The sequence below is a fragment of the Microplitis demolitor genome, chromosome 8 (assembly GCF_026212275.2).
Source record: "Microplitis demolitor isolate Queensland-Clemson2020A chromosome 8, iyMicDemo2.1a, whole genome shotgun sequence".
Lineage (NCBI taxonomy): Eukaryota > Metazoa > Arthropoda > Insecta > Hymenoptera > Braconidae > Microplitis > Microplitis demolitor.
Window position 1 is genome coordinate 3,356,493 of NC_068552.1, and position 14,518 is coordinate 3,371,010.

At 26.6% G+C, this 14,518-nt stretch overlaps 2 protein-coding genes across 2 annotated transcripts; one reads left to right on the forward strand and one right to left on the reverse strand.

Moving 5' to 3' along the window:
- The first annotated feature begins 126 nt into the window (after nucleotides 1–126).
- Nucleotides 127–7,502, forward strand: LOC103573751 (uncharacterized). The gene is made up of 4 exons (XM_008552951.3): nucleotides 127–368; nucleotides 4,021–4,401; nucleotides 6,922–7,071; nucleotides 7,168–7,502. Exons 1-4 carry the CDS (start codon nucleotides 302–304, stop codon nucleotides 7,314–7,316), a joined length of 747 nt encoding a protein of 248 aa, XP_008551173.1. The 5' UTR covers nucleotides 127–301; the 3' UTR covers nucleotides 7,317–7,502.
- On the reverse strand, nucleotides 7,501–13,179 carry LOC103573752 (uncharacterized; the record flags this gene model as incomplete). Its single annotated transcript, XM_053741103.1, has 5 exons — nucleotides 7,501–7,655; nucleotides 10,515–10,664; nucleotides 10,745–10,916; nucleotides 12,802–13,004; nucleotides 13,101–13,179. Coding segments are annotated over 5 exons (759 nt in total), but the record flags the coding sequence as incomplete, so codon positions are not given.
- Between the last annotated feature and the right edge of the window lie 1,339 nt (nucleotides 13,180–14,518).

Here is a 14,518-nt window from a genome sequence, read left to right on the forward strand (position 1 = left end):
GGTCAGTATTTATACGGCCCTGACTGATTTAAAAGCATGCATTCTACCGTGATAAATTTGCAATTTAGAAAAAAAGGAGGGGTATTACTGGAGAAAGTTCACTTACTTTATATATAATCGCACGTAGTGTACATCGTGTGCATTTTCAATAACGTCCTCGTAAATTACAATTATACCGGCTCAACGAAAGTGTTTTTAATTTTTTTTTTCTTAGGACGTTTGTTGTCATTTTTTTTTTTTAGTTTAATAAATTACTGTATCGTTTATTATATCGACTTATTAAATATATTTAGGTATTAAAATGTCATTCAAAAGCATTTTTTTGTTTTTATTTGTCATTTTGGCCGGTGAAGTGCTTTCGGAATTACGTAAGTTGACTTATTATGATTATAGTTTTTTTTTTCTTATTTACTGATATTGATAACAATTAAGGGCAAAAACAATTTTGAATTTGAAAAATATATGTGAGACAAACTTAAAAAAATAGAGAGTACTTTTATTTCTTTTTTTAGAATTAAGGCACTGTTATATATTTGAATTCTCAAAATTCTTAATTTTTACTCGACTACTTTTTAAGGGGAAAAAAAAATTAATAATTAATAATAATAAAAAATATTTTCACAGCTGACTGATCTAATTTGGCTTAAAATAAAAGAAATCAACTCTAAACAAATTTAGCATTATAGAATGTCATAAGTTATAGTTGTGTAATAATTATTAAATATACAAAAAAAATATTCTCTTTCTCCAGGAATTTTTTTTTAATCTACAAGGAAAGTAAAACTTTTCCTATTTGAAGAAAAAATTTCTAATTTAAAAAAAAAATTTTTTTTGAACTATACGGAAAAATGATGCTCGAAATTTTAGTAGTTTGTAGTTTATTTTCGACTTAAAATTAGTATATTCGATTCTAATATCAAACCAGGATCATTGTATATATTACAAAATGGCTATTATTTATATTAAAATTTGATATACTGAAGAGCAAAATTTGTAATTTCGTATATTAAAATTAATATGAAAAATAATCGATAAATTATTATTGACAGTTATTACTATTCAAATAAACATTGAAAAATTTTATAAATGAAGAACCGAAAAATTAGTAAACGTACATATTAATATATAAAGATCTAGTATACGAATTTTTAATTTTATTATTTACTAGTTATTCGATATATGTATATAATAAACTAATTTACAATAACGAATAGATAACATTTTAAATTAATTACTAGTCAATGGGATAGAATTTATAAAATAAAAGTTAAAAATTTTCGGTATTTTTATGAGCAACAAAATCAGTATCTAGTATACTAATTTTTCATTTTATTATTTACCACTTATTCGATTTATATATATTGTTAATTAATTTATAATGATGAATAAATGATATTTTAAGCTAATAATTGATCAGTGACATCGAATGTATAAAATAAAAGTTTGTAACTTTTGCGATTTCCGGCCGGAAAAATCAGTATCTAAGATACCAATTCTTAATTTTACTGATCATTACTTTTTAATAGATTATGCCATAAATTAATAAACTTTCACTAATAAGTCACGTATTATATCTAAAAGTAATAATCTTTACTGACTTTTTAAAATAATTGATAGCAGTTTTTAGGAATCTACAGAAATTAGTAAACTACTTTGCATTAAGCACATAATAGTACTAATTATTGATAACAGATTTCACTTTTTACTATTATTTATTAATTTTCAATAATCTGTTTTTTCCTTGATAAAAACAATTTTGGCTTTCCTTTTACATTTCAAAAAATACTCTCGGGCTGTGATATCCTTTTTTGTGTATATTTTGCGTTAGCCTATTTGAATTTTTAATTGAAAAAATTCGAAAATTATTGTTTTTGTAATTTATACAGCTTTAAGTTATCTAATTAGTCAATATAGATATTATATTTTATAATCAATTTTTTTCTAACTCAAAATCAGGTTATGAAAGGTTTTAATAACTTATAGATCAATTATTTATGCGCGTAAACTGATCTTTCACTTTTACAAATCTCTATATATAAAAAGCTCAACGGCTTAGTTACGTTAATATATATGAAGTTTCACTTTCTAACCAAAGTACACTTTCAACTTCAGATTTATTGTCGTTAGCTGAACGACAATAAAAAATTATATAAAATAAAAAAAAATGTCACATCAAAATAATGATACAAATTTTCATACTGGTAATACTGGTAATACAGCAGTCAAGTAGAATACGTAATGATAAAAACTTACTTATTAAATCACTATCATTCCATTCACTCTGTATACTATGATTAAACTATTATTTCTTTTAAAGTTAAAAAATTAGTTAAATTTTTAGTTTTATTTACGTACATCAAATAAGGGAGGTGCTGCCAAAGCTGACTACCTATAAAAAATTGTAAAAATGAAACTTTATGAAACATATAATAAAAATATTATAATTTCCGTAACAGAGTAGAATTAACATCTTGACCAGAATGTTATACTTGGGCAACATTAGGGTGTTTCAAAAAAAACAACAATTTTTTTTTTATGGTATCCAAAAATTGAAAGTATAATTAGAAATAAAAATTTTGGAAGCAATCCGGGTTCTTAATAATGATATTAAGGTTTGCCTCAATCCATTTTTCTACTTTCCATTTAAAAAACGCGGGAAAAAAAATTTTTTTTTTTAGAATTTTCTTGCTCACCCGAGTCAAAAAATTAGATCTGTTTTAAAATAAATGATAAATTTAAATATTTTTTCTTTAATTCAAATTTATAAATCGCATTTATTTTATATAGGAATTTAATCTATTTTTGCCCGTACTATTCCTTATTCAGGCCTATATCAGACTTATTTTCATATGATATTTAGTCTGTTTTAAATCGGGTGTAGACTAAAAACAGACTTTTTTATTATAATTATTGGTCTGTGTTCAATTGTTTTCAAGGAAAAAAAAAAGACTTTATTTATTATAATTTTTAGTTTGTTTTAATCGTAGATCGAAATTTTGATAGAAGTTCAATAGCAGACCAAGTAGTCCAAATACAGTCCAGTTAGACTAAAATCAGATGAAATTTTTTGACCCGGGCACAAACTAATTAATGGATTTTTATGCACAAAGAATGTTTTTGTAGGAAATTAAACGCTCTACAAAAAAAGTCTGTTATCATTTTCTGATAAATTCCATTGTTCAAAAGTTATTTGAGCTTCAAGTCAAATTTATAGTAAATTTTGAGATTTTTTTTACTTTACCGGTGAAATTATCAGTCTTATCGAAAAATGTCATTGAAACTTTTTGTAGATAATTTTATTCTTTACAAATTATTACGAATAAAGTTTTTCGAAACTCCGCATGGTTCACAAGTTATTTTCATTTCAATGTCAAGATTTTAAAATCAATCAGAAATCTATTTTTTTGAGAGCTTGACATTTAAATGAAAATAACTTGTGATCAATACAGAATTTCGAAAAACTTTGTTTGTAATAATTTGTGAGGATGAAATTATCTACAAAATAGTTTCTACGATATTTTTTGATAAGACTGATACATTCGCCGGAAAAGTATAAAAATATCAAAATTTAATATAAATTTGACTTGAAGCTTAAATAACTTTTGAACAGTGGGATTTATCAAAAAATGATAAGAGACTTTTTTTGTAGAGCGTTCAATTTCCTACAAAAACATTTATTTTGCATAAAAATCCGTTGATTGGTTTGTGAGCTAGAAAATTCTAAAAAAAAAAAATTTTTCCCGTGTTATTTAAATGAAAATTGAAAAATGGATTGAGGCAAGGTAAAAAGAAAAAAATTTCTTCCTTATAAAATTTATCAAAGCAAGTGATCTAAAATTCGGATACTTTTTTCTGTGATGTATAAGAACTTTATTGAAAAAAATTACCTATCTGTAGTTGCGTGACAAAAAATTCATATTTTTATTATTAAAAAAAAAAAAATTTCTTCAAACAATTAAATAAATTAAGTAGATAAATAAAATTACGCAAACTTTAATTAAAATATTTTTCTTTGTTAAGCACCTGGAATAACACCATGTTCTCGATCGGAACCACCGGATGAGTATGACAAATGTGTCCTTCAACAATTAATGATACTTACGCCACAACTTATCAAAGGAATTCCTTCATTAAAGTTACCACCTCTGGATCCACTATCTTTACCATCATTAGTCGTTGACCGCAATCTCGATGCTATTAGAGTTAAAGCTAATCTAACGAATGTACGAGTTTATGGTGCTAGTAATTATGAGATCGATGAACTCAGAGCAAAGCCTAATGATTTGGCTGTATTTTTAAGAGTACGAATTCCTTACATACACGTTAAAGGAAATTATGACGTCAAGGGTAACCTTTTATTATTAACCCTCAATGGCAATGGAGCTTTTAGAGGCAATTTTAGTAAGTATTTAAATATGCAAGATTTATAAAAAAATAATTTAACCACACAGTCGGAAATTTTGTGTTAAATTTAACACAAACTGTTTGTTCTCAATGGTCTACATAAATCTTTGTGTTAATTCAACACATTGTGTGTGTGTCGATTTTTGAACATAAATTTTATGTAAATAATTGAACACATCCCGGGTCAAAAATAAAACTTGATTCAGGCTTGCTTCACCTTATTTTCTTTTGAAGTTATCGATTTGCTAACGATTTTCCGATAAGATCTCAGCTTTTTCGACTTAAATTTTTCTAAACTTTCAGAAATTTTCATCTTAGTTTCAACTTATTCGTCTTTACTTTGAGCATGACTGCCATTCAGTGTACTTTCGACTTACTGAACCAAGTCGACAAAAAATCATTTATTCGCCTTACTTTAGACTTACTCAACCAAGTCAATATTTAGCAGTCTTTTTTAGTATAAATGTGTTTTTCGCGTTTCACCTTAGTTTTGACTTTTTCGCCTTATAATTTGTCGAATAAATCTAAATCAAGTTAATGTCGACTTGATTTTGACTTTTTCGTCTTAAATCGTGACTAAGTAATCCAGCTAAATCTGAATCAACGCGAAAACTCAATGTATTTCATACCTCCGAAAAAAGCATTGTGGAAAAAGGCTCTAAATTTCGACTTGGTAAACCAAATCTGAATCAAGTTTTAATTTTGACCCGGGCATAGAATCTGTTATTTTGAATTTTTTTTGTTTAAATTTAACAGAATTTTCGGGTTCAAATAACTAATAAATATAGGCCCGTAACTTTATCAACCCAAGTATACTGATATAACCATTAGTACACACGAAGAAAAAAATATTGTAATTGGAACGATCTAATGAATAGTGATTTGATAAAGATGTGCGTATTGTGAAAAGAGCGATCTGTAAAGCTACCGTCATGATCCATTCTAGTCTAGATCTTGCCTGAATCAAGCATGGTCATGCATGCTGATTTTGTCCCGGGCTATCAAAAAATCCATATGAGAATCCAGCCTAGATTTCTATGTGAGTTTCCACAAGGCGTTTTCAGATGGATTCCCATATGGTTTCCTATATGGTAATCTAACATAGATACCGATATAAACTCCCACATGGGCTTCTATGGAAATCCACACCATGCCAAAACCTTATGAAAACCGTATGGAATCTCATATGGATTTTCGCGTCAATTTTCCATGAAAATGTGCACCATATCAAAATAGATATCTAAGTACCCACAGTTTCCTATGTGGATTTCCGATATATTTCTTATATAAAACCATACTCTTCTATATTAGTTCCAAAAGATTCTTATATAAATCCATACTTTTTTATATGATTTCTATGGGATTTTCATACAATTTCCCATAGATTTTTTGATTAGTTTAGTGATCCATGACAAAGCATGACTTCACATGAGTTATACATGGTCATGTATACTCATGCCAAATTACTCTCAATTGTGCATAACCATTCTCTCCGTATCATATATTCTCATTCATGATCATACATGATAAAACCCGATTTTATATGGTATGTATGACGTTGCATAATTAGTGCAGCGTCATGAATAATCATTCATGATTAAGCTTGATCATGCATGACATTGCATGAATCTTGTGCAAATATTCCTTCTCCATCATACATAATCATGCATGATTGAACATGATTTTACATGGGCATTTACGACGTTACATAATTCGTATAGTGTCATAAATGATCATTAATGACTGAGCTTGGTCATGCAAAACATTGCATGAATCTTGCGCGAATATTCCTTCATCGTCACGCATAATCATGCATGATTGAACATGGGCATGTATGACGTTGCATGAATCATGCATGACTATTTTTGCCTCGTCATACACGATCATGCATGATTGAACATGACTTGGCATGATCAAGCATGGCGATTTTTTCCCGGGTATCAACATCCTAAAAGTTCGAAAACAGCACAACTTGATATATTCTAACCTGTTTCCAATTCTGAAGTTTTATATGTCAAATTTTTTTCACACGGACCAGGGATTCATATTTTAGCTTTTTCATCGTGTTATCGTTTAATTAATTATTTTTTAGTCATAAAAAATTGCAACTCTGCTTAACATCAAATAACATTGAATCTGAAAAAAAAAATTGCTACAGAACCGAAAATACCCAAACCGCATTCTCTTTCTAATCCAACTATAAATATTTGGTAAATAAAAAAAATAAATAATAAATAATATGCAGTATTTTTTTTTGAATACACAACAATAATCTTTTGATTCCAAAAGCGTAAGATAAATATTTATAAAAATAAATGCATAAAAGAAACAACGAAACATGCATAAATGAATTATTATAAATAGCCGAAAACTTTTTTTCGATCCATGCTGCATCGAATAGTGAAAGTATCATATTGAAAAGTGTTGAGTTTTAAAATTATGATGATTAAAAATAAAAAATAAAACTTTTTCAATTCTATAAGTATCAAATATTTAAAAATTTTTATTATTTTTTAGCAAACACCCAAGTTCGTGTAAGTGCTCAAGGTAAAGAAATCGTTGACAAAAATGAAGTTAAAAGAATCGAGCTCAGCAAATTAGTGACTAAATTACGCATTGGTGATGGAAATATAAAACTGAAAGCACCTCCGACGCAAGTTCTTACAGGTATAAAAATAAAATAATTAAGTATGAAAATATTAAAAAAAAAATTAATCATTAATTTTATTATATACAATATATTTTTATGTGATTAATTAACAGCGGATGCAGCAACTTCGTTCTTTAATTCAAATCCAAGACTTGTATTGGATATAATTAATCCAATAATCGAAGAAACATCGGCATCTATTGGTAAAGCATTAGCTGCAAGAGCACTTGGTGCTTTGTCTAAAGATGAAATTTTGCCGTAATTTTTTTTTTATTTTATTTTTGTTTTCTTAATATTCGACTCATTTCATCACATAAAATATCGTGATGGTAACGACCATTATAAAATATCTTGAAAGTTGGTCTTCAAGCTTACACTTTTCCAAAATTTGTATTTTGTTTTTATTTCTTTGACTAAACAATGTAAATAATAACATAAATATTTTTTTAGTCGTCTGGAAATAACTCATTATATGTGAAAGAATTTGTAACTTTATTAGCAACGTCTGTGAATAAATCGGAAAGAGCTGTTTCTAAAACAGGTCTTATTTCGTCTAATAACAAATTGCTATTTGCATTGAGTATTTGATTGCTGGCTGGACCTGCGAAAATTAATGTTATATTATTACTATTAGTATTATTATACATTAGGGTGTTTAAAAAAGAAACAATTTTTTTTTGATAGCATCCAAAAATTGAAAGTATAACTAGAAATAAAAATTTTAGTACCAATCCGGGCTCTTAATAGTGATATTAAGGTTTGCCTCAATTCATTTTTTTTTTTTTTCGTTTAAAAAACACGGGAAAAAATTTTTTTTTTTTTTAGAATTTTCTAGCTCACAAACCAATCAACGGATTTTTATGCAAAATAAATGTTTTTGTAGGAAATTGAACGCTCTACAAAAAAAGTCTCTTATCATTTTTGGATAAATCCCATTGTTCAAAAGTTATTTAAGCTTCAAGTCAAATTTATATTAAATTTTGATATTTTTTTACTTTTCCGGCGAATGTATCAGTCTTATCAAAAAATATCGTAGAAACTATTTTGTTGATAATTTTATTCCTTACAAATTAATACGAACAAAGTTTTTCAAAACTCCGCATGGTTCACAAGTTATTTTCATTTCAATGTCAAGATTTTAAAATCAATCAAAAATCTATTTTTTTTAAATCTTGACATTGAAATGAAAATAACTTGTGAACCATGCGGAGTTTCGAAAAACTTTATTCGTAATAATTTGTAAAAAATAAAATTATCTACAAAAAGTTTCAATAACATTTTTCGATAAGACTGATAATTTCGCCGGTAAAGTAAAAAAATCTCAAAATTTACTATAAATTTGACTTGAAGCTCAAATAACTTTTGAACAATGAAATTTATCAAAAAATGATATGAGACTTTTTTTTTAGAGCGTTCAATTTTCTTACAAAAACATTTATTGTGCATAAAAATCCGTTAATTAGTTTGTGAGCTAGAAAAATCTGAAAAAAAAAAAAAAAAAAAAAAAAAAAAAAAATTTCCTGTGTTTTTTAAATGAAAAAAAGAAAAATGGGTTGGCGCAAACCTTAACATCACTATTAAGAGCCCGGATTGGTACCAAAATTTTTATTTCTAGTTTTACTTTCAATTTTTGGATACCATAAAAAATTTTTTTTTTTTTTTTTTTTTTTAAACACTCTATTATACATATATTTTTTAATATTAATGTTAAGATATTTTTTAAAATTCATTTCTACTATTCATAATTATTGAGTGTAGATATGTCGTAAAAAAAGACAATTGAAAAATTATATGCATGAAAATTATCAAACTAAAGAAATTGCGTGAATTAAAAAAAAAAAATGAATAATTATAATGAGCAGAAATTGATGATAAATATATAATAAACTTATAATTATGTAAGATACCATCAGTTAGTATTATTAAAGAAAAAATTATTTATAATTGTCTAATTGGCGCACTTGACTACGTGAAAAAATTGCTATGACCTACATATGTTAGCATTAAAATAATCATTGGTTTTTTTTATGCACATATATATATATATATATATATAAGCAAAACAATCATTACTAAGAGATTATGATTAAAAGTTTGAAAGTAAAAAAAAAAGAAATATGCTAGATCTCAATGTGTTCTATCGTAATAATTATTAACTTGATTTCATTGATTCTATGTCTTAGTTAAGAATCATGTATCGACGGTTTACTATTATAATGTACAACTAATATGTCTTCCAATAAATTTTCATTATAATAAAAATAATATTTATGTATTATGTTAATTAATAGTTGTCGTTGTTGTAACTTTGATATTTTAAAGAAATTAAAAAATTTCAATCAATTTTCTTTGAGCAGACGATGAATTGTTAGTTTTTTAAATAAAAGGATTATAATTTTGACAATTTAATAGTATATTCCGTAGCAGGGATGAAAAGACGCTATAAATACTGTGATTAATACAAATCGTATGGAAATCATTGAATTTCTTACACCTAGTCTGGAAAAAGCAATAGCCGCTAAATTACTTGAATTGTCTAATCAAATATGTAAAAACTTTACATACGATGAATTATTCCCTGATCGAGAGTAACTTTCTTTTTTAAATAGTATATTGAGTGGCAAGGGATGAAAAGACGCTTTCAGATGAGGATGAAGTTGACTGTCCGACCCGAAGTTGGTCGACATCACCCGAAGTCTGAAGTCGTGTTTTATCCCATGTCATGCACTATATTTTTCGTATTACCTGCATTGACACTGGGAGTTTTAATGTCTGGAGCCAGTCGAACCAGGCTAATTTCTGACCGATAGTATAGTAAAAAAATAGTGATATGCTTTAAATATGCAAATTTAAGTATTTCAACAAGAAATATAATGGCTTTTTATTAATTCAACAATTGTTGTTATTGGAACTCATATTATTTTTTTAAATTTTTAAAATACAACCTATAGTTTGTTCAGTTTTTAGATTGTAAATATTCAGAGGTTTACAATAAACAAATGCGCTTCTGACATGGACGAAATGAAGTCGAAAACTAATTTAACGGACAGAAGCTAATGAATTTTTTACCGAGAGAAGAAATTTATTAGTTTCCACGCGCTAAATCGCATTGGTTTGAAATTGGCTGGTTACGTCTGGCAGAACAGGCATTGGAACTCGCAATTTCAATGCGGGTAATGTGAAATAGTATGTTACACACCAAGAGAAGAAAGTAGAACATTCCAACCCGCATGTAATTGTCTATCCGAACTGAAGACGAGGGTGACAAACACACGGATTCGGATGTCCTACCTTCCTCCGAGGTGTGTATACTATTTGTTACCAGATTTGCACTTGACCGTTTAAATTTTTGCCTCTGTTTGATAAGAAGATAGTAAGACTTTCCTCCCGCCAAGCAGGACAGGAATTCAAACTTTTAGCGCATGTATGGTAAAAAATTAATATTTATCAAGGCTCTTACCAAGAATAGGATCACCACCAAATAGATTTGAAAGATATATATCAGCCTTTCCAATTCTTATGACAAGTTTCATTTTTTCAAAGTTGAGATATACTTCATTATTTTTAACAACTTTTTCAGCATGAAGCGTCACATCAGAATCATAACCAGCTATAAATAAATAACGTATATTAATAACAAAGTGCTTTCTACTTAAATAAATGGATAGAAATGAAGCATTGAATATTTACTGAAATTTCCCGTTATATCACCACTTCCAGCAAGTCTCAACAATAATAGTCGTGCATTTATCTGATACTTTCCTTGGAAACTCAATACTCCAAAGCTGACTTTGAATGTAAAAGTAACATCGTCAACATCAGCTTTAAAGTCTCGTATTTTAAATGTGGATGGACCTTTCACCTTAAAGACATCATCAATATAATTATTTGGTTAGTTTTAATTTTTAAAAATATAATCATTGCATACTAACCAATGTCAACAAGTCTGCATCAAGATTTAAATCTTATAGACTTGCTGACATTTGAACTACAATTCAGTATTCAGAACGAATAATAATATATGCTATTTAATTTTTTTTTTATATTTTATACCTCAAACTCCCACAAAATTTTTAATCCTGACATGTGATGCATCTAAATTATATTTTATCACAAAAAATACAATTTTTGGGAGGACCATAATGGGCCTCCTAAGAATCAAATTAGCATAAGTTTTATTTTCAACTTATATTTTTTTTTATCCCTGAATAAGTATCCGATATCAAAGTTACGTCAGAAAAATTCAAATGTAAGGCAAATTGAACCCCCGTAAAAAATTAAAAAATTCGTAATTTTCAAATATTTTTAATTTACTCTAATCATCACACAAAATGCATCTCGTTCAAAAAAATAAAACTTTGAAAATCTCTTATTAAGATTAATTTTGTTTTTTTTTTTTTTTCCCCAATGATAAAAATGATCTTGCCATTGAATTCGATAATGAAAAATCGATACTAATCAATCTTATCGTAATAAATTTTATTTTTACTCATTAAAATTTAAAATAATTTTGGGCGGGCAAAATTGTCCCATAAGATCTGTGCTGCCCTTATCTACAATTGAAGAAAATTGCTGGCCACTTCACTCATTATAATTTTAATTAACAAACTATTTTGTGGCCCATTCGCTCCTTCCTGTTTCCTCAAATAAATATATTATTTATTTATTTTAAAAATTTGATATAATTACAGAACCACGACCTTACTTTGTACCATAAAAAAAATATAAAAGAAATTTCTTCATTTTTTTTTAAATATTAGAATTATTTTTATAATTTTGTACATGGAGAAAGAAATATAGTAAATTTTACTGAAAAATATGAGAAGAATTACTACATTTGGATAGTAATTTCGAAATGCTTATATTTATATGAAAAATTAATAAACATAAGCATATTTTACAAGTCGTTTAGTAATTTCTTATATACTGGCTATGGAAAATCTCCTATATTGTATATTCATTTTTAGTTATATTTTGTAAATTGTACCATCCCGTTTAGTAAATTTTACTATATTAGAATGGAAAAAATAAAATTAAATTTCTATTAGCTTTTAACTTTTTATTGTTATTGCTATCATTTTTATTATTATTGATATTTATGTCATCTGTATTGATGTTAGTGTCGAATTTTGTTTTTTAAAAAATCACTTGTTTCCACCGAGATTCGAACCCTGATCTCCCGCGCGCGAGTCCTTTCCTATGTCTGACGGCCCGATGTCTCCATTGGACAAAAGTTCCAGAACTTGTAATACATATTTGTATATGCTATCCCCACTAACTTTTAATTTTATCTATGCATAGTAGAATTTACTATACAGATAGTGAAAAAATATAATCGTGTTAGCAAAAAATACATTGCGAATAGTAATTTTTAATATTTTGTGTAGTAACAAATCCTATATTGTAGTATAAAATATACTTTCTTAAATTTGTATTTATTAGTAGTACTTATAGTAAAATTTACTATACAAATAGTAAAAATTATAATCGTCTTAGCAAAACATACATTACGCATAGTAATTTTGAATATCTTATTATGTAATTATTACTAACTAGTAAATTTTACTAAACGTTTAGTAATAATTACAATACAGAATATATTTTTTCATGTCTGTTAGTAAATTTTACTATAATATTGTAGTTTTTACTATACTTTTTTCTCCCTGTATGAAATAAAACACTAAAAAAGCGGTAATTTTATAACTTACAAAAAATTAAAAAGATTTATCTAAAAAAAAATAATTTACCTGAATGTCTGTGAGATTGACATCAAGTCTAGCACCTTCAGGTCCTCGAACCAGGCGTACATGTTTTAAAACTAAAGGTTCAATAGCTGGCGCATCAAGTTCAGGTATCCCATCAGATAATTTAATTCTCAAATTTTCAATAGTATTCGTTATACATTTATTAATATCCGGGTCCGACTTTTTACACGCTTTAATGTATGAAGCTAAAAATAATTTATAAAATATCCATGTTTTTTAATTTTTATCTTTGCAAAAAAAAAGTTTAAATCAAAATATTAAATTTATTTAAATTTACTTACGCAGCTCTGCCAATACTGGATTTATTATCGTTGTTATGAAGCTGAAATAAAATAAATGGAAATGGACAAAAACAACAAAGATGATGATAAATTATGAAATACTTAATTGTGTATATATTATCAAGTATAGTTTACGTCATAGAAATTGAGGAAATGCCGTAATTAATTATACACTATAAACTAACTAACTATTGCAAAATACTGTAATTCATAAAATTAAATCCAGTATCGATAATAATTTATCTGCTAATTATAATTTATTAAATTATTATATACATTATATATAGTTATCTATAATAATAAATAAATATTTTCATCCTTTGATCCTACAATTTTTTTGCTATTTTGAAATGATTAATTTTAAAAATTTTTTAAATAAAATTAATAACAGATAAAACATTGCCTATCTCATTAATAAAATCTTTCAATTATGATCACGAAAATTTAGAATTTATTCTCTCCACAAACTATTCCGTCACTTCAAGAATATTAATTATGAACCAATAGTAGTAGTAACCAGTGATGACTATCCAAATTATTTTAAGGTCGTTTATGACGAGTCATTTAATTACCAATTTAAATTAACATTAGTGATATTTCTTAATTTAAATATTAATAAATAATAATAAATATTAAAAAACAATGTGATGAAAAAAAAATTAAAAAAAAGTGATATTATGTCATACCACACGCGAATAATAAGAGCGATCATGATGTTTTCGTTGCGATTAGACAAACACGATTGAAGTGAAATGTTGTGTTACATACAAGTGTTAATGCTAGTAAAAGTGATGAGATGGAATTCGCAAAAGTTACCCGGTTCAAGCCTGAAATTTATTGCACTATTGCATTCGGTTAGGTTGATTACCTCGTGCTACTTGACAACCATTGGTTGTAGCTTAGCCCCCGACCATACCAATGGGGTAATACAGGCACTAAAACGCAACATAGTGAATGTAGTAATGTAATGTACTGTAAGTGTGGTTTACTGTCAGAACAACCCGCCCGGCGGTTAGAAATTTTATTTATATTAGTTGCCATTACTCTTAAAGACTCTTGCTTTCGCCCGACTCCAGTTTACTTCGTCAAAAACTTATAAAACTATATTTCATTATTTATTTATTTATCTCAAGTATTTTTATTTTTTATTTTATAATTTATTTATTTATTAATTAATAGTTACCGTATTTTTTTAAATTTGTAATAGAAACATTTGAGAATTAAATATAAATAATAATTAATATTATTTTTTAAATTTCATTGGACTATTCATATATATACATGGAGAAAAAAGTTTAGTAAAAACTACAATACTATAGTAAAATTTACTAACAGATATAAAAAAATACATTCTGTATTGTAATTATTACTGAACGTTTAGTAAAATTTACTACTTAGTAATAATTACATAATAAGAT

What these genes read in the sequence shown, in the direction of transcription:
- LOC103573751 (XM_008552951.3), top strand. Translation starts at nt 302, where the DNA reads ATGTCATTCAAAAGCATTTTTTTGTTTTTATTTGTCATTTTGGCCGGT. An exon ending in AGCTTTTAGAGGCAATTTTA is followed by an intron (nt 4,402 to 6,921) that starts GTAAGTATTTAA and finishes ATTATTTTTTAG; the next exon opens with CAAACACCCAAGTTCGTGTA. An exon ending in TCCGACGCAAGTTCTTACAG is followed by an intron (nt 7,072 to 7,167) that starts GTATAAAAATAA and finishes ATTAATTAACAG; the next exon opens with CGGATGCAGCAACTTCGTTC.